Here is a 26,870-nt window from a genome sequence, read left to right as displayed (position 1 = left end):
TAACCTATATACACCTTTACTGTGAGTCCCCTATATACACACATACCCTATGTACACCTCCCCTGTATGTCCCTTGTATACACATTTATCTTATATACACCTTCCTTTCTATGTCCCCCATATAAACCTCCCTTTGTATGCCCCCTACACACACACACACACACACACAAAATCTATATACACCTACAGTGTATGGCCACTACACATATAACCTATATACACCCCTTGTATGCCTTATATAAATGTGTGTGTATATAAATAAGTATATGGGGTGGTGTATGTATGTGTATATATAGGTGTGTACATGAGTATATGAGGTGCTGTATGTAAGTAGGTTGGTGTGTGTGTATATATTTATATATGTATAAATGTAACCCTATAATAAGTTTAGGGAGAACAGGCGGCAGTACTTTGGTCGGTCATTGGTGAACGGTACTGGCAGAACTACATTTCCCAACTCTCCTTGGGGCAGTAAGTTGGAGCCAATCAACTGCCACTGAGATAAATAACGGACGTTGTAGATGTGTAACATTTTTTTTGGAGAGGAGAGGCGACCAATCACAGCGAGACTGGAAAGATGGACAAGTTTAAGAGCATATCTACCAACCATCCCGAATACGGACGGTGTCCCGCTGTCCCAGGCGGCCGTGGTATGTCTCACTGTCGACTGTATTTGCGTCCTCAGGACATAGCTACAGTTGAACCCAACGCTGAGGCAGGGAACAGTCAGCTCCCCGCTTCAGCATTAGTTGTTTTATTTTTTTAATTCTCAATTTATATAATTACAGAAATAAAAATAACATGATATATTTCTATTACCCTCCCCCGAAGGAGTGGAGGGGCAAAATAACAGAAATACAAAAAACACATTAACTCATTGTGGTCCTGTATTCGTCCTAGTTAGAAGTTATAACCACGGATTACGGCCGGACAAAAAAACACCTGCTGATTTCTCATTTTGTGTTTCCACCCCAATCTAAATATCACGAGATGAAGCAGAACTTTCCAGGTTACATCTCACGGAATATTATTTCACAACCAAAGTCATCGTCAGAATTCTTGCCACGAAGGAGACGTTAGTAGTAAATGTCTTTTTATATTCAGAGGTCCTCAATTCATAAATAGTAGGAGCGGAGGCACCGGATGTCCAGATTGTGGTGACCTTTTAATTTTTCAATCTCTTTGTTCCAATACAATCTTATTTTTGAACATTTCCAAGGCACACTGTATAAATCAACCCCATAATCGAACCTTCGTTTATGTATCATAAGGATAAATGTTAGAGAAAAGTAATCCAATACATTTCTGAAACCGTCACTCCAAGATGCTTAAGAGTGGAGCTGTGCCAGAGTGTCGACATTGGTAGAAGAGAGGAGCTGTGCCGGAGTGCCGATATTGGTAGAAGAGAGGAGCTGTGCCGGAGTGTCGACATTGGTAGAAGAGCGGAGCTGTGCCGCAGTGCCGACATTGGTAGAAGAGAAGAGCTGTGCCGCAGTGCCGACATTGGTAGAAGAGCGGAGCTGTGCCGGAGTGCCGACATTTGTAGAAGTGAGGAGCTGTGCCGACATTTGTAGAAGAGCGGAGCAGTGCCGACATTTGTAGAAGAGCGTAGCAGTGCCGACATTTGTAGAATAGAGGAGCAGCACCGACATTTGTAGAAGAGAGGAGCTGTGCCGACATTGGTAGAAGAGAGGAGCTGTGCCGACATTGGTAGAAGAGAGGAGCTGTGCCGACATTGGTAGAAGAGTTGAGCTGTGCCACAGTGCCAACATTGGTAGAAGAGAGGAGCTGTGCCGCAGTGTCGACATTGGTAGAAGAGCGGAGCTGTGCCGCAGTGTCGACATTGGTAGAAGAGCGGAGCTGTGCCGCAGTGTCGACATTGGTAGAAGAGCGGAGCTGTGCCGCAGTGCCGACATTGGTAGAAGAGAGGAGCTGTGCCGCAGTGCCGACATTGGTAGAAGAGCGGAGCTGTGCCGCAGTGCCGACATTGGTAGAAGAGAGGAGCTGTGCCACAGTGCCGACATTGGTAGAAGAGAGGAGCTGTGCCACAGTGCTGACATTGGTAGAAGAGCGGAGCTGTGCCGCAGTGTCGACATTGGTAGAAGAGCGGAGCTGTGCCGCAGTGTCGACATTGGTAGAAGAGCGAAGCTGTGCCGTAGTGCCGACATTGTTAGAAGAGCGGAGCTGTGCCTCAGTGCCCACATTGGTAGAAGAGCGGAGCTGTGCCGCAGTGTCGACATTGGCAGAAGAGAGGAGCTGTGCCGCAGTGTTTACATTGGTAGAAGAGAGGCGCTGTGCCGACATTGGTAGAAGAGAGGAGCTGTGCCGTAGTGCCAACATTGGTAGAAGAGAGGAGCTGTGCCGACATTGGTAGAAGAGAGGAGCTGTGCCGACATTGGTAGAGGAGAGAAGCTGTGCCGACATTGGTAGAAGAGAGGAGCTGTGCCACAGTGCCAACATTGGTAGAAGAGAGGAGCTGTGCCGCAGTGTCGACATTGGTAGAAGAGCGGAGCTGTGCCGCAGTGTCGACATTGGTAGAAGAGCGGAGCTGTGCCGCAGTGTCGACATTGGTAGAAGAGCGGAGCTGTGCCACAGTGCCGACATTGGTAGAAGAAAGGAGCTGTGCCACAGTGCCGACATTGGTAGAAGAGAGGAGCTGTGCCACAGTGCCGACATTGGTAGAAGAGAGGAGCTGTGCCGCAGTGTCGACATTGGTAGAAGAGCGAAGCTGTGCCGTAGTGCCGACATTGGTAGAAGAGCGGAGCTGTGCCTCAGTGCCCACATTGGTAGAAGAGCGGAGCTGTGCTGCAGTGTCGACATTGGCAGAAGAGAGGAGCTGTGCCACAGTGTTTACATTGGTAGAAGAGAGGCGCTGTGCCGACATTGGTAGAAGAGAGGAGCTGTGCCGTAGTGCCGACATTGGTAGAAGAGAGGAGCTGTGCCGACATTGGTAGAAGAGAGGAGCTGTACCGACATTGGTAGAAGAGAGGAGCTGTGCCGTAGTGCCGACATTGGTAGAAGAGAGGAGCTGTGCCGACATTGGTAGAAGAGAGAAGCTGTGCCGACATTGGTAGAAGAGAGGAGCTGTGCCACAGTGTTGACATTGGTAGAAGAGAGCAGCTGTGCCGCATTGCCAACATTTGTAGAAGAGAGGAGCTGTGCCGCAGTGCTGACATTGGTAGAAGAGAGGAGCAGTGCCGACATTGGTAGAAGAGAAGAGCAGTGCCAACATTGGTAGACGAGAGGAGATGTGCCGCAGTGTCGACATTGGTAGAAAAGAGCAGCTGTGCCGCAGTGTCGACATTGGTAGAAGAGAGGAGCAGTGTCAACATTGGTAGAAGAGAGGAGCTGTGCTGACATTGGTAGAAGAGAGCAGCTGTGCCGCAGTGTCGACATTGGTAGAAAAGAGGAGCAGTGTCAACTTTGGTAGAAGAGAGGAGCTGTGCCGACATTGGTAGTAGAGAGGAGATGTGCCGCAGTCCCAACATTTGTAGAAGTGAGGAGCTGTGCCGACATTGGTAGAAGAGAGGAGCTGTGCCGACATTGGTAGAAGAGAGAAGCTGTGCCGACATTGGTAGAAGAGAGAAGCTGTGCCGACATTGGTAGAAGAGAGAAGCTGTGCCGACATTGGTAGAAGAGATTTCCCTGAAGAATTACGAAATATAACAACTGACGGTGTATGATCTGAGATCCCCCTACTTGTATATTCTACTTTTTTCCAAATCTATACGGTAAAATGTGTTACAAGATTTTAAATAGCAAAAATATTGTGTAATTGAGTGATTATATATCCTCCATCTATCATCCCTCCCAAATACATGTATAAGTCCAGAGCATGAAGAATTCTGATACTTAAATACCCCAGATTTATTCCATCTATGCAATTGAGGGTCAGTGACCATATTATAATCCCCCACCGCCAATATAAGGCAGCATTTTTCTCATAGTAATATTCATATAGCTTCTATAAAGCTTCCGGCTTGTATGGGGGAGGGATGTATATATCACCAGCATTAGTTCAGAGCGGAGGAGCAGAGGGAGCTCCACTACTCATATAAAGACAGTGGCTGGGGATTCTGCTGCTAGAGGGAGTCCCAACACTGCTATCTACATCGGCACTGTGGCACTATCTATGTGGTCAGTGGCACTTAAGATGTGGGCACTGGCACTAGTGGCAGCTAAAGTGGCATTATACTGAATGGGGGAAGCTATAGGGGCATTATAATATATGGGGTAGCAGCTCAAATCCAGAGTAACTGGCATGTGCAGCACTGACAGCAGCAGACGGGCGGGGAGTGATCAATAAGGTGCTGGTTGATGGTCTCCGGTATCTGGTGCCTCGCTGACTGCAGAACATCCCACATTTGCTGGGGGGTGCATGGGGGATGGTCCATATAGCGAACAAGACGATCGAGGTCCCACAGATGCTGAATTGGGTTCAGGTCTGGAGAATTAGGGGCCGGGGAAGTACTTGGAGGTCTTGGTCGTGCTCTTCCAGCCGGTGCCGGACATTTCTAGCCGTGTGATGTGTCGCATTGTCTTGCTGGAAGATTCCATCTGCCCCAGGGAAGACAATCAGCATGTAGGGGGGACGTGATCTGCAGCGATGGATTCATACCCAGATCGCCTCAGAGCCACATGGATAAGTGGCCCAGAGAACGCCATGAAAACATCCCCCAACCATAACGCTGCCGCCACCGGCTCGTGTTCTTCCAGCAATGGCTGCCGGGCATTTGTTCTCTAATGTTTCTCGCTTGACGCAGCAATGTCCATCCGTTCCATGAAGCAGAAAATGTGACTCATCGGAGAAGACAACCCATTACCAATCATCTATTGGAGAAGACGACCCTTTACCAATCATCCATCGGAGAAGACGACCCTTTACCAATCATCCATCGGAGAAGACGACCCTCTGCCAATCATCCATCGGAGAAGACGACCCTCTGCCAGTCATCCATCGGAGAAGACGACCCTCTGCCAATCATCCATTGGAGAAAACTATCCTTTACCAATCATCCATCGGAGAAGACGACCCTCTGCCAATCATCCATCGGAGAAGACGACTCTCTGCCAATCATCCATCGGAGAAGACGATCCTTTACCAATCATGCATCGGAGAAGACGACCCTTTACCAATTATCCATCGGAGAAGACAACCCTTTACCAATCATCGGGGGTCCAGTTCTGATACTGCCGTGTAAATTGAAGCCCTCTTCTCCGCTGCAGCTTTGTTACATAGGAGCAGTGACATCTGTCGGCTTCGGAGCCCCATACGCAGTAGGGTCGCCTTTGTATTAGACACACGTCTGGTCGCCCCCTGGTTGATTTTCACAGTGAGATTCTCCACTGTAGGTCTGTTCAGCCCTCGCGCACCTTCGTAGCCGACGTTCACCTCTCACATCAATGGCGCATGGTGCTCCACAGTTTCCACATCGGTTATTCCCAATGGCGCCATTTGTCCACTCACTATTCACTGTCACCACAGCAGCACGCGAACAGTTCACAAACAGCGCTGTGTGAGAAATACAGACACCCTGGCACAAAAGCCAATAATTATCCCTTATAGCAAGTCCGATAAATCGCCCGTTACCCACGAAAACGAGTGATATGTGATCAGAAAGCCGACCGCACCCCTTATATACCCACCAAGCCCCCGACACATCACTCCTGGGCTACGCACTGCCGACGTGGAAAGTAGGAGGTGCAAATAATAATGGGACTCCACTGTGTATATAGGTGTGTATATGAGCCCATGGGGTGGTGTGTAAATAGAGGTGGTGTATGTATAGGAGTATATAGAGGTGATGTGTAAATAGGGGTGATTTATGTACCCATGGAATGTTCCACTATAGCCTCCGACTCACTGGTCACTTGTCTACTACCAGGACTGTGTCCCTCTAATGTTATCTCTGTGACGCCACATTGGGCCATCACATATGGGGTCTCTGTAATGTTTATATCCTTCCTTTAGAAGACTTCAAGGTCAATAAATGTCAGAGTACTGAGCCCCCTGATGCCATTAACATACAGGAGACAAGAGGGTGACAAAGAGTGGGTGGGGGACTGGATGTCACTTATTACATGGGATGACGGGTCATGTGACTTGGTAATGTCCGACATTATTACTTCTGATTGTGAGGAACACAGCGACATTCCCAGATTCATCCACTAAAGGAAAATGGCGCAAGTGTGAGGTTAAAAATGTGCTCCATATTTATGGGTACTGTACCCCCCCCCCGCTCCCTCACCCGTGGGCAGTGAAGGCGTCGGAGACTTCTTGTGATCACTTGCAGGGTCTTGGCCACTATTGATGGGTTTTGAGCTGGGACCTCATTGACTTCTCTCATTATGTCGATTTCCCAGCAGCTGAAGGGTTAAGGCCTTTCTTGGCTCTTGGTGCGTCCTGTTCGGGGCTTCTATTTTTAACAGGCTCTGATCCGGTTTCTGGGATTAGTCGAGGACACTGATAGAATTACTTGTCCTCTCAGCTGTCGCGCTGTGAGCAGAGTTGGCAGGGGGTGAACGTTTCTATCCATGTAGACGACGCCAGATCCACATTATCCATCTTTCCCTAATTCCTGTCGTTCCGTGGCGATGCGCCTGCTGGTCAGTGGCGTCACCGTGTGGATCTGAAGAGGCAGACGCCACATGAGACTGAAGCTCCGTCAGATCAGAACTTACTCCGTTTCGTTGTCATGTTCTGGTCTTTGCTGGAATTTGCCCTCAACCATTTGTTTCTCTCCACATTTTGCTGTTTTGTGGCTTCGACCGTTATATTAAGATGTTACGACCGACTCCGCAGCCGCATGAAGATCGAGCGGGCGCAGAAGCTGAGGGATCAGGCCCTTCATCACATGGAAAAACGGATCACAGACTTCAAGAAGCAGGTAAGCAGAGGAGCCGCCTACGTGGCACTGTCCACCTCCTCACCCATCGTGTAGATTGTCAGCTCTGAGGTCCAGGCTGCGTTTTCTGTGTCATTATGTGGCAGCTGCTCTCCAGGGCAGATTGAATGATTTTGGAGTTTTGGTCAGTAGATGCTTCCGTGCAGCAATGTAATTTCTGCTGTGATGTCACCAAAATGGCGTCTGAGACACTTTATCCTGAGGCTGGACGCCATGTCTTATATTCATCGCGAGTTTACTTGGTTGATGTGTTTATTGGGAAGTCACAATATGTTAAACCCTGACGTGCACTGAGCCACATCCCTTTACTAGAAGAGCAAAACTGTTGGAGATTTTGGTATTGGTGGGGGTGGGGTGGACGCTCGTCCTTGCTCCGTGCAGCCGTCACTTCTTTTGTCTGATTGGCTGGAAACACCTCAGATGGTTCCTGAGAAGTACAGAAGTGATGGATGTCGCCACCATCCACGACAATGAGTCCTTATCAAGCGCAGACATACCATAGAGGCAGGCCAGGCAGCTGATGTAAGGCCCTCGGAGAGAGGGGGCCAAGTCCTTGTGGGTTCCATCTCCTTTGCTGTTGAATGGCAGGAACCAGTGCAGGACTCCCCTCTCCAGAGGAACTGCATTATTAGCAAGAAAGGGGGGAATTGCTTTATGGAAAGGGGTGAAAGTAGAAACATCAGACCCCACGTTACCGGACGCCAAAACCAATCACCATAATTTGGGCCCTTTGTGACCTTTGCTATGGAGCCCTGTTTTCTTTGTATTCCACTGGTCCTCATCATTGATCAATGCTTCATTAGAAGGTCGGTTCTAGCCCTCGATGCCTCTGTCTGTGGACTGATAAGCACTGAACATGACCAGTGTTTAAAGAGGTCCTCAAAATAAATACTATAGAGAAAAGCCACCATGTCCGGCATCCTAACCTCATGACTGATTGGGCAGAACCAGGTTGTCTGCTACTTGTGCCGGGCCACGTGCATGATCCCCCCGGATATATGACTCATTCTCCAGCCCCGGTGAGGGGACATTCTGAAGATCTAGAGCCATGGGCCAGTGCTAGACCTCAGTGGACATTAGGAGATGAAACAGGTTGGAGATCCAGGCTGTAGGAGGATGTTTTGGCAGATTGGACAGGTGGTTAGTGGAGTTGTCCATGATGACATCTTTCTAGTGATAGGAAAATCCTTAGTTTTTAGGATGGGGCAAGGGTCATAGCACGGGCTCTCAGGGTGGTCTCCTCACAAGGTGGCATGTGGCAATGAAGCTTACCTGACTCCAGGCTCAGCACCCAGTGTTGGCCAATAAGAATAGTGCCCCCTAACACAAGAGAAGAACAGGACAAGCTCTCTTGGTGCCCCCTCCCCACACCCTCAGTCCCTGAACTTCAGCAGGATTGCGGTCAGATGGACAATCACTCATCTAATTGACGCAACCAATCCTTGTGTAACGGTCGCGGTCGAAGACCCCTTTCATCCTGCCGACGTCTTCCTCCCCGAGGATGCCAGCACATGCGGCCATCCTGTCCTACAGTGACCACTAGGGTGCGCGCATGAGCTCATTCCCGGTCTTAAAGGGTCAGCGTACACACATGTTAAAGGGAATGTGACGCTAGAAATTTTTTTATTTTTTGTGTAGGTGATTAAACATTGTTCTACTTTTTTTTATTTTTTTCACGAGTCAGGAAATATTATAAATTAGATTCTAATTTATAATATTTCCCATTGCTGGTCACTAGATGGAGCAATTCCCAAAATTGCAGCATTGCATGTGGTAAAGCAACCACATTGCTTTATGCTGCAAAATTTGGGAAAACTCACTCGCTCTAGTGAGCTCTCAGAATCCCCCCTCCTTTATCCTGGCTAGTGCCGGGAGAAACGAGGGGTTTGAACGGTCTAACCTCCTACACTGTGTGTCGTCATTTTTTGAGCTAACACACAGTGTAGAAGGTTTACATACACTAGTAATCACACAGTAAAACACGAACATACATAGAAATCACTTACCTGCTCCAGCCGCCGCCGCTCCCTCCGGTCCGTCCGCTCCGTCTGCTGCCGCCGCTCCAAGTGCACAAGTCCGGAAGCCGCGACCGGAAGTAGTAATCTTACTGTCCGGCCGCGACTTCCGGTCTACAGGAAAATGGCGCCGGACAGCGCACAGTTCAACTTGGACTGTGTGGGAGCGGCACATGCGCCGTTCCCACACAGACGGCGTACAGCATAGTGGATGGAACGGGCCCCGTTCGCATTCACTATGGGACTGTAGCTGCCGTATTCCATGTCTGTATGTGTCGTTAATCGACACATACGGAAATGGAAAAAACAAATGGCAGCCCCCATAGGGAAGAAAAAGTGTAAAAATAAAAAAAAGTAAAACACAAACACACAAATAAATATAAAAGTTTTTAATAAAACCCTAACATAAAACTGATGTAAAAAAAAATCTTTTCGTGACACTGTTCTTTAAGAATTGACTAATTACTCCCAGATCACCCTGGACTATAAGAAGGGCCCTGCCCCTTCACTCCTTGCCTGAGCGTTGTTAGTAATTCCCATGTTCGTATTTGAAAATGGTCCCGGCTGGGTTCACACACCGTTTTTTGCAGGAGGAAAATCTGCCTCAAAATTCCATTTGGAATTTTGAGGCAGATTTTGCTCTGCCTGCACACTGATTTTCGCGGTGTTTATCGCCCGCGGCCATTGAGCGCCGTGGGCAAAAAACTCCACAGAATACGCTTTCTCTGCCTCCCATTGATGTCAATGGGTGGTCAGAGGCGTAAAAGCTTGAAGGTAGGGCATGTCGCTTCTTTTTCCTGTGAGATGGTTTTTCCGCTCTCGGGAAAAAAACGCCTCCGCCTCCCATTGAAATAAATGGGAGGCATTTTCGACCATTTTTTGGCGCGTTTTGCGGCGTGGTTTCCGCGTCAAAAAACTCGTCAAAATACTCTGTGTGAACTCCCCCTTAGTGTTAGGCAGGGTTCACACGACCTATTTCAGGCGTAAACGAGGCGTATTATGCCTCGTTTTACGTCTGAAAATAGGGCTACAATACGTCGGCAAACATCTGCCTATTCATTTGAATGGGTTTGCTGACGTACTGTGCAGATGACCTGTCATTTACGCGTCGTCGTTTGACAGCTGTCAAACGACGACGCGTAAAAATACAGCCTCGTCAAAGAAGTGCAGGACACTTATATACATTATATGCAGGACACTTATATACATTATATGCGGGACACTTATATACATTATATGCAGGACACTTATATACATTATATGCGGGACACTTATATACATTATATGCGGGACACTTATATACATTATATGCAGGACACTTATATACATTATATGCAGGACACTTATATACATTATATGCGGGACACTTATATACATTATATGCAGGACACTTATATACATTATATGCAGGACACTTATATACGTTATATGCGGGACACTTATATACATTATATGCGGGACACTTATATACATTATATGCGGGACACTTATATACATTACATGCGGGACACTTATATACATTATATGCGGGACACTTATATACATTATATGCGGGACACTTATATACATTATATGCGGGACACTTATATACATTATATGCGGGACACTTATATACATTATATGCGGGACACTTATATACATTATATGCGGGATACTTATATACATTATATGCGGGACACTTATATACATTATATGCGGGACACTTATATACATTATATGCGGGACACTTATATACATTATATGCGGGACACTTATATACATTACATGCAGGACACTTATATACATTATATACTGGACACTTGTATACATTATATGCGGGACACTTATATACATTATATGCAGGACACTTATATACATTATATGCGGGACACTTATATACATTATATGCAGGACACATATACATTATATGCGGGACACTTATATACATTATATGCGGGACACTTATATACATTATATGCAGGACACTTATATACATTATATGCAGGACACTTATATACATTATATGCGGGACACTTATATACATTATATGCAGGACACTTATATACATTATATGCAGGACACTTATATACGTTATATGCGGGACACTTATATACATTATATGCGGGACACTTATATACATTATATGCGGGACACTTATATACATTATATGCGGGACACTTATATACATTATATGCGGGACACTTATATACATTATATGCAGGACACTTCTATACATTACATGCGGGACACTTATATACATTATATGCGGGACACTTATATACATTATATGCGGGACACTTATATACACTATATGCGGGACACTTATATACATTATATGCGGGACACTTATATACATTATATGCGGGACACTTATATACATTATATGCGGGACACTTATATACATTATATGCGGGACACTTATATACATTACATGCGGGACACTTATATACATTATATGCGGGACACTTATATACATTATATGCGGGACACTTATATACATTATATGCGGGACACTTATATACATTACATGCAGGACACTTATATACATTATATACTGGACACTTGTATACATTATATGCGGGACACTTATATACATTATATGCAGGACATATATACATTATATGCGGGACACTTCTATACATTATATGCAGGACACTTATATACATTATATGCGGGACACTTATATACGTTATATGCGGGACACTTATATACATTATATGCGGGACACTTATATACATTATATGCGGGACACTTATATACATTATATGCGGGACACTTATATACATTACATGCGGGACACTTATATACATTATATGCGGGACACTTATATACATTATATGCGGGACACTTATATACATTATATGCAGGACACTTATATACATTACATGCAGGACACTTATATACATTATATACTGGACACTTGTATACATTATATGCGGGACACTTATATACATTATATGCAGGACACATATACATTATATGCGGGACACTTATATACATTATATGCGGGACACTTATATACATTATATGCGGGACAGTTCTTTGCAACGTAATTTGAGCCGTTCTTCATTGAACTCAATGAAGAGCAGCTCAAGATATACGAGCGTCACAGACGCCTCGTATATTACGAGGAGGAGCATTTACGGCTGAAACGACGCAGCTGTTTTCTTCTGAAAACAGGCTGTCATTTCAGCCGTAAAAGCCAGCTAGCGTGTGAACATACCCTTACCCTGTTTCCAGTGGTCCCATGTCCTGCTACCTGTATCCTGTATCCCGTGCTGTGTTATTGTTCCTGAGCCTGTTAGTGATTGGAGTCGTGTCCTACTGCACCTGCTGTCATCCGCCACGTCTGGCACAATCTGCTGCACCTGCTCTCATCCGCCACGTCTGCCACAATCTGCTGCACCTGCTGTCATCCGCCACGTCTGGCACAATCTGCTGCACCTGCTCTCATCCGCCATGTCTGCCACAATCTGCTGCACCTGCTGTCATCCGCCACATCTGGCACAATCTGCTGCACCTGCTGTCATCTGCCACGTCTGGCGTAACCTGCTGCACCTGCTCTCATCCGCCACGTCTGGCACAATCTGCTGCACCTGCTGTCATCCGCCACGTCTGGCACAATCTGCTGCACCTGCTCTCATCCGCCACGTCTGGCACAATCTGCTGCACCTGCTGTCATCCGCCACGTCTGGCACAATCTGCTGCACCTGCTGTCATCCGCCACGTCTGGCACAATCTGCTGCACCTGCTGTCATCCGCCACGTCTGGCACAATCTGCTGCACCTGCTGTCATCCGCCACGTCTGGCGTAACCTGCTGCACCTGCTCTCATCCGCCACGTCTGGCACAATCTGCTGCACCTGCTGTCATCCGCCACGTCTGGCACAATCTGCTGCACCTGCTCTCATCCGCCACGTCTGGCACAATCTGCTGCACCTGCTCTCATCCGCCACGTCTGGCACAATCTGCTGCACCTGCTCTCATCCGCCACGTCTGGCACAATCTGCTGCACCTGCTCTCATCCGCCACGTCTGGCAGAATCTGCTGCACATGCTGTCATCCGCCACGTCTGGCACAATCTGTTGCACCTGCTGTCATCCGCCACGTCTGCCACAATCTGCTGCACCTGCTGTCATCCGCCACGTCTGGCACAATCTGCTGCACCTGCTGTCATCCGCCACGTCTGGCACAATCTGCTGCACCTGCTCTCATCCGCCACGTCTGCCACAATCTGCTGCACCCGCTGTCATCCGCCACGTCTGGCACAATCTGCTGCACCTGCTCTCATCCGCCATGTCTGGCACAATCTGCTGCACCCGCTGTCATCCGCCACGTCTGGCACAATCTACTGCACCTGCTGTCATCCGCAACATCTGCCACAATCTGCTGCACCCGCTGTCATCCGCCACGTCTGGCACAATCTGCTGCACCTGCTGTCATCCGCCACGTCTGGCACAATCTGCTGCACCTGCTCTCATCCGCCACGTCTGGCACAATCTGCTGCACCTGCTGTCATCCGCCACGTCTGGCACAATCTGCTGCACCTGCTCTCATCCGCCACGTCTGGCACAATCTGCTGGACCTGCTCTCATCCGCCACGTCTGGCACAATCTGCTGCACCTGCTCTCATCCGCCACGTCTAGCACAATCTGCTGCACCTGCTGTCATCCGCCACGTCTGGCACAATCTGCTGCACCTGCTGTCACCTGCCACGTCTGGCGTAACCTGCTGCACCTGCTGTCATCCGCCACGTCTGGCACAATCTGCTGCACCTGCTGTCACCTGCCACGTCTGGCGTAACCTGCTGCACCCACCTCCATCCGTGCTAAATCCTCGGCCACTGTCTGGACTATTCCGGTACCCTGTGCTGGACTTTGTATTGATCGGGTGCTCTGTTGCTTGGCCGGCTGCCTCCCGGCTATGGCGGTGCGGCCTAGTGGCTCCACATACCCACAGACCGTGACACCTGGCCAGAGCTCTTTCTAGTCTGTACTCTCCAGGCCATTCCATCCCCACCACACATGCTCATGGTCCACTGGCCACCCCACCCTGCCGCCTCCACCCTTCACCTCATGTGTATGATTTTACATTACGCCTGATGCTCTCTTCTATAGGGAAGCTCTTATTGGTTGCAGCCTTCTCCTGTCACGCAGTCTATTCCGATGTCACTGTTCTACACTAAACGTTTATCGCACGCGGCAGCGTCATCAGGAGCCACACACCGCGTCCGATTGTACAAAAAATGGAATAGCAGAGCATATTGTTATTCAATCCATAAATTGTGCCCATCCCCCTCAACGGTGCCTACTCCACCCATCGTCCTATATAATAGTTGCATCCAGGGGTGACATACGACTGGACCTCTACATAATGGGGTCTCCCCGCCACTGTGACTTATAATGCCGTGGGCAGGAAAGAGGAAATAGAATGGATGTTAGAAAGGAAACCTGAGGTGGAAACCCCAATACCGACCGATCCCTGTATGGCTGCATCTGTGGCTATGTGGCTCCATCACAAGGCAGCTCATGGATCTAGTTGAGGGGGACCGGGGCTCAGATGACTGCAGTTCATGGATCTAGTTGAGGGGGACCGGGGCTCAGGTAACTGGAGTTCATGGATCTAGTTGAGGGGGACCGGGGCTCAGGTGACTGCAGTTCATGGATCTAGTTGAGGGGGACCGGGGCTCAGGTAACTGGAGTTCATGGATCTAGTTGAGGGGGTCCGGGGCTCAGGTCACTGCAGGGTTGTCTCTTGTTTGGTTGAAGGTTCGTGGACAGTAAATGAGGGTCCTCATTGTTAGAGTTTTGGGCCGGGTTTAATGCTTCCTAGGAGAGTGCTGGCTGCGGCTCAGGTGGTATGAGAGTAGTTTCATGGTTAGGAGGCAATGTTACTAGGGGTGGAAGAGCCGGCTGACCAGTGAGTTGTGTGTTTCACATTCATAAATTACATACACCTACAACTTTTTTGACCTCCCTAGAAAAGCTCCTGCTGAATGCCGCTGATCTCCAGAGCTCGCCATTGTGTCTGATACTGTAGCATATTAGAACATGTTCCATATTATTGCTTTATTCCATGGCTGCCGTCCCGACGTGAGTCATCTGATTAATGAATAATGGACATTACACAACAGCTGCACATACTCAGGTCCACCAGCCGCTCCGTGCTCTCATAGAGTCCAACATTCCCGAATTTACAGAGACCGTCCCAGCAAATTACTGTCCGGGACTTGTCCCACATAGTTGCCAACGTTTGAAACAGGGACACTTGGGGTGTGTCATCTTTGTTGGGTGTGCCTTATGGGGGCGTGGTTTATCCGCTGGGTGTGGCTAATGGGCATGTCTTTCCAGAATTTCTGCATACAAAAAAAAAATGTCTGCACTTGTTGGCTGGCGACTACTATGGTGACCGGTATCTCTCTGGTTATCCGGTTATTTACAGGCAGGTGATGTCTCACTTTATCACTAGGGCTAGGCGATATGTGCTGAGCATGACTGGTAGTGTAAAAACCAGCGTAAACAGTGCCCCTTGTACATAGTACCCCACACTGCACCTAGTAGATGATGCCACACACACGGCTCCCTGTAGATGCCACACACACGGCTCCCTGTAGATGATGCCACACACACGGCTCCCTGTAGATCAGGGGTCTCAAGCACGTGGCCCGCGGGCCGCATGCGGCCCCTGGGGCTGTCATCTGCGGCCCGCGGGACACAGAGCCGCTAGTATCAGCTCTGCTCCGAGACTCTGGAATTCCCTGACATCGCTGTCCACATATGAACAGTGATGTCTGGGGCTTCCCCAGAGCGGAGTCCCGGGCAGAGCACTAGTCCCGGGCAGAGCACTAGTCCCGGGCAGAGCACTAGTCCCGGGCAGAGCGCTAGTATAGGCTCTGCTCCGGGACTCTGTAGAATACCCTGACATCACTGTCCATACATCGACAATGATGTCAGGGGCTTCCTCAGAGCATGAGTCCCAGTGATGACAGGACCACAGCTGGAGTCCCAGGAAGAGCCTACTAGCACTCTGCCCGGGACTCCAGCTCTGGGGTTGCCCCTTACATCTCTGTCCATATATGGACAGTGATGTCAGGAGCAGAGCTGGAATCCCAGGCAGGGTGCCAGAAGTGGCTCTGCTCCAGGACTTCAGCTCTGGGCAAGCCCCTGACATCACTGTGGCAGCATCTGCGGAGGGCACTGTGGCATTATCTACAGAGGGCACTGTGGCATTATCTAGGGGTGTGTTGCATTATCTACAGAAGGCACTGTGGCAGCATCTACAGAGGACACTGTGGCAGCATCTACAGAGGACACTGTGGCAGCATCTACAGAGGACTCTGTGGCAGCATCTACAGAGGACTCTGCGGCAGCATCCACAGAGGGCACTGCGGCAGCATCCACAGAGGGCACTGCGGCAGCATCCACAGTGGACTCTGCGGCAGCATCTACAGAGGGCTCTGCAGCAGCATCTACAGAGGGCACTGCGGCAGCATCTACAGAGGGCACTGCGGCAGCATCTATAGAGGGCACTGTGGAACTACTGTATCTATAAAGGGACTGCCCAATCTTGACATGTGTGTCTGCCAAACGCTGACAACTGAGCTTCCGGTCTGCATTTAGCGACACTTAAACTGGAAAACTGGATTGTTGAAATAAGCACGTGGAAAAATATCTCAAATATTAAGCCTAGCGCTATTATTATAGTAGTTCAAATAAGTAATTTATTAACAATAATTTTGTATTGTATCAAATTTGAAAGTAATGCGGCCGTCGACTTCACATTTTTTCTATATGCGGCCCACTTACCCGGCCGAGTTTGAGACCCCTGCTGTAGATGATGCCACACAGCCCCCCTGTAGATAGCGCCACACACAGCCCCCCTGTAGATAGTGCCACACACAGCCCCCCTGTAGATGGCGCCACACACAGCCCCCCCTGTAGATAGCGCCACACACAGCCCCCTGTAGATAGTGCCACGCACAGCCCCCCTGTAGATAGTGCCACACACAGCCCCCGTGTAGATAGCGCCACACACAGCCCTCCTGTAGATAACTCCACAAACAGCTCCCCTGTATATAGTGCCACACACAGCCCCCCTGTAGATAGTGCCACACACAGCCCCCCTGTAGATAGCTCCACACACAGCCCCCCTGTAGATAGCTACACACACAGTCCCCCTGTAGATAACTCCACACACAGCCCCCCTGTAGATAGCTCCACACACAGCCGCCCTGTAGATAGCTCCACACAGCCGCCCCTGTAGATAGGGGTTGTGGGCTCCCTCTATAAGCGGAATCCCTGGCAAGGCGTTGGCAATGCTCTGGTCAGGGATTCTACTGCAAAAGGTGCCCCTGACATCAGTGCCCCTATATGGACAGCATATAACGCTCTGGCTGAAGATTCCATTCCTAGGGGGTGTCCCAATGGCGTTATCTACAGGAGGGGTGTGTCTGTTCTATCGACTAGGGTGATGTGTGTGGTAATATATACTGGGAGCAGTGTGTGGTAATATATACAGGGAGCAGTGTGTGTGGTAATATATACAGGGGGCAGTGTGTGTGGTAATATATACAGGGAGCAGTGTGTGTGGTAATATATACAGGGAGCAGCGTGTGTGGTAATATATACAGGGGGCAGCGTGTGTGGTAATATATACAGGGAGCAGCGTGTGTGGTAATATGTACAGGGAGCAGCGTGTGTAGGAATAAATATATACAGGGGGCAGTGTGTGTGGTAATATATACAGGGAGCAGGGTGTGTGGTAATATATACAGGGGGCAGCGTGTGTGGTAATATATACAGGGGGCAGTGTGTGTGGTAATATATACAGGGGGCAGTGTGTGTGGTAATATATACAGGGAGCAGTGTGTGGTGTAATATATACAGGGAGCAGTGTGTGTGGTAATATATACAGGGAGCAGCGTGTGTGGTGATATATACAGGGAGCAGTGTGTGTGGTAATATATACAGGGGGCAGCGTGTGTGGTAATATATACAGGGAGCAGCGTGTGTGGTAATATATACAGGGAGCAGTGTGTGGTAATATATACAGGGGGCAGTGTGTGTGGTAATATATACAGGGAGCAGTGTGTGTGGTAATATATACAGGGAGCAGTGTGCGTGGTAATATATGCAGGGGGCAGTGTGTGTGGTAATATCTACAGGGAGCAGTGTGTGGTAATATATACAGGTAGCAGTGTGTGGTAATATATACAGGGAGCAGTGTGTGTGGTAATATATACAGGGGGCAGTGTGTGTGGTAATACCTACAGGGGGCAGTGTGTGTGGTAATATATACAGGGAGCAGTGTGTGTGGTAATATATACAGGGAGCAGTGTGTGTGGTAATATATACAGGGAGCAGTGTGTGTGGTAATATATACAGGGAGCAGCGTGTGTGGTAATATATACAGGGAGCAGTGTGTGTGGTAATATATACAGGGGGCAGTGTGTGTGGTAATACCTACAGGGGGCAGTGTGTGTGGTAATATATACAGGGAGCAGTGTGTGTGGTAATATATACAGGGGACAGTGTGTTTTGTGTATCCGGCTGTATGGACTAGGTTGAGTACTGTATGGGGAGGGTTCAGTACTGTATAGACTAGGTTGTGTACTGTATGGGGAGGGTCGAGTACTGTCTGGACTAGGTTGAGTACTGTATGGGGAGGGTTGAGTACTGTATGGACTAGTTTGAGTACTGTATAGATAGGTTGGAGTACTATATGGACTAGGTTGAATACTGTATGAGGAGGGTTGAGTACAGTATGGACTACCTTGAGTATTGTATGGACTAAGTTGAGTACTGTATGAGGAGGGTTGAGTAGTGTATGGACTAGGTTGAGTACTGTATGGATAGGTTTGAGTACTGTATGGGGAGGGTTGAGTACTACATGGACTTGGTTGAATACTGTATGGGGAGGGTTGAGTACTGGATAGACTAGCTGATTACTGCATGGGGAGGGTTCAGTAGTGTATGGACTAGGTTGAGTACTTTATTGGGAGGATTGAGTACTGTATGGGCTAGATTGAGTACTGTATGGACTAGGTTGAGTATTATATAGGGAGGGTTGAGTACTGTATATACTACGTTGAGTACTGTATGAACTAGGTTCAGAACTGTATGGGAAGAGTTGAATACTGTATGGGAAGGGTTCAGTAGTGTATGGACTAGGTTGAGTACTGTATGGGGAGGGTGGAGTACTGTATGGACTAGGTTGAGTACTGTATGGACTAGGTTGAGTACTGTATAGAGAGGGTTCAGCAGTGTAGGGACTAGGTTGAGTACTGTATGGGAAGGGTTGAGTACTGTATGGACTAGGTTGAGTACTGTGTAGGGAAGGTTGAGTACTGTATGCACTAGGTTGAGTACTGTATGGACTAGGTTGAGTACTGTATGGGTAGGGTTGAGTACTGTATGGACTAGGTTAAATACTGTATAGGGAGGGTTGAGTATTGTATGGATTAGGTTGAGTACTGTATTCGGAGAGTTCAGTAGTGTATGGATTAGGTTGAGTACTATATGGGGAGGGTTCAGTAGTGTATGGACTAGGTTGAGTATTGTATGGGAAGGGTTGAGTACTGTATGGACTAGGTTGAGTACTGTATGGACTAGGTTGAGTACTGTATGGAGAGGGTTAAGTACTGTATGGACTAGGTTGAGTACTGTATTGTGAGGGTTGAGTAATGTATAGGGAGGGTTGAGTACTGTATGGACTAAGTTGAGTACTGTATGGACTAGGTTGAGTACTGTATGGGGAGGGTTGAGTACTGTATGGGGAGGGTTGAGTACTTTATCAACTAGCTGTGTACTGTATCGGAAGGGTTCAGTAGTGTATGGACTAGATTGAGTACTGTATGGGGAGGTTTGAGTACTGTATGGACTACGTTGAGTACTGTATGGACTCTGTTGAGTACTATATGGAGTAGGTTAAGTACTGTATGGGAAGGGTTGAGTACTGTACGGACTAGGTTGAGTACTGTAAGGGGAGGGTTTAGTACTGTATGGACTAGGTTGAGTACTGTATGGACTAGGTAGAGTTCTGTATGGGGAGGGTTGAGTACTGTATAGGGATGGTTGAGTACTGTATATGGAGGGTAGAGTACTCTATGGGGAGGGCTGAGTACTGTATGGAGAGTGTTGAGTACTGCATGGGGAGGGTTGAGTACTGTATGGACTAGGTTAAGTACTGTATGGGGAGGGTTCAGTAGTGTATGGATTAGGTTGAGTACTATATGGGGAGGGTTCAGTAGTGTATGGACTAGGTTGTGTATTGTATGTGAAGGGTTGAGTACTGTATGGACTAGGTTGAGTACTGTATGGACTAGGTTGAGTAATGTATAGGGAGGGTTGAGTACTTTATGGACTTGCTGTGTACTGTATGGGAAGGGTTCAGTAGTGTATGAACTAGGTTGAGTACTGTATGGACTAGGTTGAGTACTGTATAGGGAGTGTTGAGTACTATATGGGGACGGTTGAGTACTGGATGGACTAGAAGATTACTGTATAGGGAGGGTTCAGTAGTGTATGGACTAGGTAGAGTAATGTATTGGGAGGGTTGAGTACTATATCGAGTAGGTTGAGTACTGTATGGACTAGGTTGAATACTGTATAGGGCGGTTTGAGTACTGTATGTACTACGTTGAGTACTGTATGGACTAGGTTCAGAACTGTATGGGGAGGGTTGAGTACTGTATGGACTAGGTTGAATACTGGTATGGGGTGGTTTCGGTAGTGTATGGAATAGGTTGAGTACTGTATGGGGAGGTATGAGTACTGTATGGACTAGGTTGAGTAATGTATGGACTAGGTTGAGTACTGTATAGACTAGGTTGAGTACAGTATGGGAAGGTTTGAGTACTGTATGGACTAGGTTGAGTACTGTACGGACTAGGTTAAGTACTGTATGGGGAGGGTTGAGTACTGTATGGGGTGGGTTGAGTACTGTTTGGACTAGGTTCCGTAGTGTATAGGGAGGGTTAAGTACTGTATGGGGAGGGTTTAGTACTGTATGGACTAGGTTGAGTACTGTATGGGGAGGGTTGAGTAATGTATAGGGAAGGTTGAGTACTTTATGGACTAGCTGTGTACTGTATGGGAAGGGTTCAGTAGTGTATGAACTAGGTTGAGTACTGAATGGGAAGGGTTGAGTACTGTATGGACTAGGTTGAGTACTGTATGGGGAGGGTTGAGTACTGTATGGACTAGGTTAAATACTTTATAGGGAGGGTTGAGTATTGTATGGATTAGGTTGAGCACTGTATAGGAAAGGTTGAGTACTGTATGGACTAGGTTGAGTACTGTATGGACTAGGTTGAGTACTGTATGGGGAGGGTTGAGTACTGTATGGACTAGGTTGAGTACTGTATAGGAAAGGTTGAGTACTGTATGGACTAGGTTGAGTACTGTATGGACTAGGTTGAGTACTGTATGGGGAGGGTTGAGTACTGTATGGACTAGGTTAAATACTGTATAGGGAGGGTTGAGTACTGTATGGACTAGGTAGAGTTCTGTATGGGGAGGGTTGAGTACTGTATAGGGATGGTTGAGTACTGTATATGGAGGGTAGAGTACTCTATGGGGAGGGCTGAGTACTGTATGGAGAGTGTTGAGTACTGCATGGGGAGGGTTGAGTACTGTATGGACTAGGTTAAGTACTGTATGGGGAGGGTTCAGTATTGTATGGACTAGGTTAAGTACTGTATGGACTAGGTTGAGTACTGTATGGAGAGGGTTAAGTACTGTATGGACTAGGTTGAGTACTGTATGGGGAGGGTTGAGTACTGTATGGACTAGGTTGAGTACTGTATGGACTAGGTTGAGTACTGTATGGGGAGGGTTGAGTACTGTATGGGGATGGTTGAGTACTTTATCAACTAGCTGTGTACTGTATCGGAAGGGTTCAGTAGTGTATGGACTAGATTGAGTACTGTATGGGGAGGGTTGACTACTGTATGGGGAGGGTTGAGAACTTTATGGACTAGCTGTGTACTGTATCGGAAGGGTTCAGTAGTGTATGGACTAGGTTGAGTACTGTATGGGGAGGGTTGAGTACTATATGGGGAGGGTTGAGTACTGTATGGACTAGGTAGAGTACTGTATAGGGAGGCTTGTGTACTATATTGGGAGGGTTGAGTACTGTATGGACTAGGTTGTGTACTGTATGGGAAGGGTTGAGTACTGTATGGACTAGGTTGAGTACTGTATGGACTAGGTTGAGTACTGTATGGAGAGGGTTAAGTACTGTATGGACTAGGTTGAGTACTGTATGGGGAGGGTTGAGTACTGTATGGACTAGGTTGAGTACTGTATGGACTAGGTTGAGTACTGTATGGGGAGGGTTGAGTACTGTATGGGGATGGTTGAGTACTTTATCAACTAGCTGTGTACTGTATCGGAAGGGTTCAGTAGTGTATGGACTAGATTGAGTACTGTATGGGGAGGTTTGAGTACTGTATGGACTACGTTGAGTACTGTATGGACTCTGTTGAGTACTATATGGACTAGGTTGAGTACTGTATGGGAAGGTTTGAGTACTGTACGGACTAGGTTTAGTACTGTATGGGGAGGGTTGAGTACTGTATGGGGTGGGTTGATTAATGTTTGGACTAAGTTGAGTACTGTATAGGAAGGGTTAAGTACTGTATGGGGAGGGTTTAGTACTGTATGGACTAGGTTGAGTACTGTATGGGGAGGGTTGAGTACTGTATGGACTAGGTTGAATACTGGTATGGGGAGGTTTCGGTAGTGTATGGAATAGGTTGAGTACTGTATGGGGAGGTTTGAGTACTGTATGGACTAGGTTGAGTACTGTATGGACTTGGTTGAGTACTGTATAGACTAGGTTGAGTACAGTTTGGGAAGGTTTGAGTACTGTATGGACTAGGTTGAGTACTGTATGGACTAGGTTGGGTACTGTATGGGAAGGGTTGAGTACTGTACGGACTAGGTTGAGTACTGTATGGGGAGGGTTGAGTACTGTATGGGGTGGGTTGAGTCCTTTTTGGACTAGGTTCAGTAGTGTATAGGGAGGGTTAAGTACTGTATGGGGAGGGTTTAGTACTGTATGGACTAGGTTGAGTACTGTATGGACTAGGTTGAGTACTGTATAGAGAGGGTTCAGTAGTGTAGGGACTAGGTTGAGTACTGTATGGGAAGGGTTGAGTACTGTATGGACTAGGTTGAGTACTGTATAGGAAAGGTTGAGTACTGTATGGACTAGGTTGAGTACTGTATGGACTAGGTTGAGTACTGTATGGGGAGGGTTGAGTACTGTTTGGACTAGGTTAAATACTGTATAAGGAGGGTTGAGTATTGTATGGATTAGGTTGAGTTCTGTATTCGGAGGGTTCAGTAGTGTATGGATTAGGTTGAGTACTATATGGGAAGGGTTCAGTAGTGTATGGACTAGGTTGTGTACTTTATGGGAAGGGTTGAGTACTGTATGGACTAGGTTGAGTACTGTATGGGCTAAGTTGAGTACTGTATGGAGAGGGTTGAGTACTGTATGGACTAGGTTGATTACTGTATGGGGAGGGTTGAGAACTTTATGGACTAGCTGTGTACTGTATCGGAAGGGTTCAGTAGTGTATGGACTAGGTTAAGTACTGTATGGGGAGGGTTGAGTACTATATGGGGAGGGTTGAGTACTGTATGGACTAGGTTGAGTACTGTATAGGGAGGGTTGAGTACTATATTTGGAGGGTTGAGTACTGGATGGACTAGCTGATTACTGTATAGGGAGGGTTCAGTAGTGTAAGGACTAGGTTGAGTACTGTATTTGGAGGGTTGAGTACTATATCAACTAGGTTGAGTACTGTATGGACTAGGTTGAGTACTGTATAGGCCGGTTTGAGTACTGTATGTACTTCGTTAAGTACTGTATGGACTAGGTTGAATACTGGTATGGGGAGGGTTCGGTAGTGTATGGACTAGGTTGAGTACTGTACGGGGAGGTTTGAGTACTGTATGGACTAGGTTGAGTACTGTATGGGAAGGGTTGAATACTGTATGGACTAGGTTGAGTACTGTATGGGGAGGGTTGAGTACTGTATAGGGAGGGTTAAATACTGTATGGGGAGGGTTTAGTACTGTATGGACTAGGTTGGGTACTGTATGGACTAGGTAGAGTTCTGTATGGGGAGGGTTGAGTATAGGGAGGGTTCAGTAGTGTATGGACTAGGTAGAGTACTGTATTGGGAGGGTTGAGTACTATATCGACTAGGTTGAGTACTGTATGGACTAGGTTGAGTACTGTATAGGGCGGTTTGAGTACTGTATGTACTACGTTGAGTATTGTATGGACTAGGTTCAGAACTGTATGGGGAGGGTTGAGTACTGCATGGACTAGGTTGAATACTGGTATGGGGAGCTTTCGGTAGTGTATGGACTAGGTTGAGTACTGTATAGGGAGGTTTGAGTACTGTATGGACTAGGTTGAGTACCGTATGGACTAGGTTGATTACTGTATGGGAAGGGTTGAGTACTGTACGGACTAGGTTGAGTACTGTATGGGGAGGGTTGAGTACTGTATGGGGTGGGTTGAGTACTGTTTGGACTAGGTTCAGTAGTGTATAGGGAGGGTTAAGTACTGTATGGGGAGGGTTTAGTACTGTATGGACTAGGTTGAGTACTGTATGGACTAGGTAGAGTACTGTATGGGGAGGGTTGAGTACTGTATGGACTAGGTTGAGCACTGTATAGGGAGGGTTGAGTACTGTATATGGAGAGTTGAGTACTGTATGGGGAGGGTTGAGTACTGTATGGAGAGGGTTTAGTACTGTATGAGGAGGGTTGAGTACTGTATGGACTAGGTTGAGTAATGTATGGGGAGGGTTGAGTACTGTATGGACTAGGTTGAGTACTGTATGGGGAGGGTTGAGTACTGTATAGGGAGGGTAGAGTACTGTATGGACTAGGTTGGGTACTGTATGGACTAGGTTGAGTACTGTATAGGGAGGGTTGAGTACTGTATATGGACTAGGTTGTGTACTGTATGGACTAGGTTGAGTACTGTATAGGGAGGGTTGAGTACTGTATAGGGAGGGTTGAGTACTTTATCGACTACTACTGTATGGACTAGGTTGGGTAATACATGGGGAAAGACCGAAAACAATTTGTGTCTTGCTCCATCGTATGCTGTATGATGGAGCTACCCTATAATTCCACCACATATCTATATCCATCTATGATGTAGCTGTTCGAAGGCACCATATGGCGGCACAGAGTGCAGCAATGCGACTTCCATATAGACTCGCCAAAGTCCAGACTCCAGAGCAGCCGCCATGAAGTGCTTTCCTGAGGGGTGGGAATAGTTTTTCAGTTATTTGTTTTCATCTTCTGTGGATTAAAATCAAATTCCTCCCACTTTACTGCAGGTTGTGTATTCAATAGGCCGGGTCCTGTCTGGCGGTCACTCAGTGTCTTTGCAGACCCCAGTTCCACTATTCCAGTGCTCTCAGCTGAATCCCATCAATAATCCCCCATCTCCGGACCCCCATATTTATGTTCTAGTTGTGGAGGGAGGGTCTCCTGTGATGTATCTTCTTCATCTTGGACTGCTTGTATTATTGCAGCATGGGGACGTTGACTCCGGCCGGATCCTTTCCCTCCCTCTGGTGGAGCTGGTGGAGCAGTTGAAGAAAGGATCGCTGAGCCCCGAGACTGTGCTCCATGTGTATATGGAAAAGGTGAGGACGATGCGTGGCCGCCCCCCATTCTCAGTGAAAGGTCTCGTCTTCTATAGATAAAGCTTCATCATTGTCTAGTGGGAAGTTTTTCCTTTTTTCTGATAGATTTTGCACACTGTTACATTGTAACACACCCTCAGCTGTGTGAGAAGGAAACAAGACTGATTTTCAGCTGGACAACAACTTTAAAGTGAATCTCCACCTTTTATTATCAGATTGTTTTAGGTTTTCTGCTTCAGGCTGGGTTCACACGACCTATTTTCAGGCGTAAACGAGGCGTATTATGCCTCGATTTATGCCTGAAAATACGGCTCCAATACGTCGGCAAACATCTGCCCATTCATTTGAATGGGTTTGCCGACGTACTGTGCCGACGACCTGTCATTTACGCGTCGTCGTTTGACAGCTGTCAAAAGACGACACGTAAAATTACAGCCTCGTCAAAAGAAGTGCAGGACACTTATATACATTATGTGCAGGACACTTCTTGGGACGTTTTTGGAGCCGTTTTCTCATAGACTCTATTGAAAACAGCTCCAAACGGCGTGAAAACGGCGCGAAAAATGCAGCGAAAAACGTGAGTTGCTCAAAAAACTTCTGAAAATCAGGTGCTGTTTTCCCTTGAAAACAGCTCCGTATTTTCAGACGTTTTTGGCTCAGTGTGTGAACATACCCTCAGAATCCAAATGCCTGCAGAGACCTATCTAGGCCTTGTTCACACTGCGTTTTACGTGCCAAGTATGAGTTAAGAAAGGTCTGTCAAAAGATTTGCATTGACGTCAATGGGTCATGTCAATTCTTTCCCCGATTTACACGTCAGGTATTCCATTAAATTCAATAGGAAGCAAAGACACAAAAAAGAAAGTGTACAAAAAAAAACCCCATCAAAATACATGTAATAATTAAAAAATGTGGTTTTGACTCATATTATGCGTCTTTTTTATTTTTAACTTCTAAATTACGCAATTTGAACATAGCCTTGCATGATAACATTCTGCTGCCTGCTATCACCACTAGGGGGAGCTCACTACATACAGATATATACAGCTCCCATAGAGTTACATGATAACATTCTGCTGCCTGCAGCCACCACTAGAGGGAGCTCACTACATACAGACATATACAGCTCACATAGAGTTACATGATAACATTCTGCTGCCTGCCATCACCACTAGAGGGAGCTCACTATATACAGATATATACATCTCCCATAGAGTTACATGATAACATTTTGCTGCCTGCAGTCACCACTATGGGGAGCTAACTACATACAGATATATAAAGCTCC

At 47.3% G+C, this 26,870-nt stretch overlaps 1 protein-coding gene across 1 annotated transcript in view; it reads left to right on the top strand.

The window, feature by feature from the left end:
- Positions 1-26,870, top strand: part of LOC142656984 (vitamin D3 hydroxylase-associated protein-like) — a 41,514-nt gene that overhangs the window by 730 nt on the left and 13,914 nt on the right. The window contains exon 2 of the mRNA XM_075832035.1: positions 25,469-25,582. Within this exon, the coding sequence (XP_075688150.1) occupies positions 25,469-25,582 (114 nt within the window). The remainder of the gene's footprint in view (positions 1-25,468; positions 25,583-26,870) is intronic.

The sequence above is a fragment of the Rhinoderma darwinii genome, chromosome 7 (assembly GCF_050947455.1).
Source record: "Rhinoderma darwinii isolate aRhiDar2 chromosome 7, aRhiDar2.hap1, whole genome shotgun sequence".
In the NCBI taxonomy this organism is placed as follows: Eukaryota; Metazoa; Chordata; class Amphibia; order Anura; family Rhinodermatidae; genus Rhinoderma; species Rhinoderma darwinii.
This window is presented reverse-complemented; position numbering and strand designations above follow the sequence as displayed.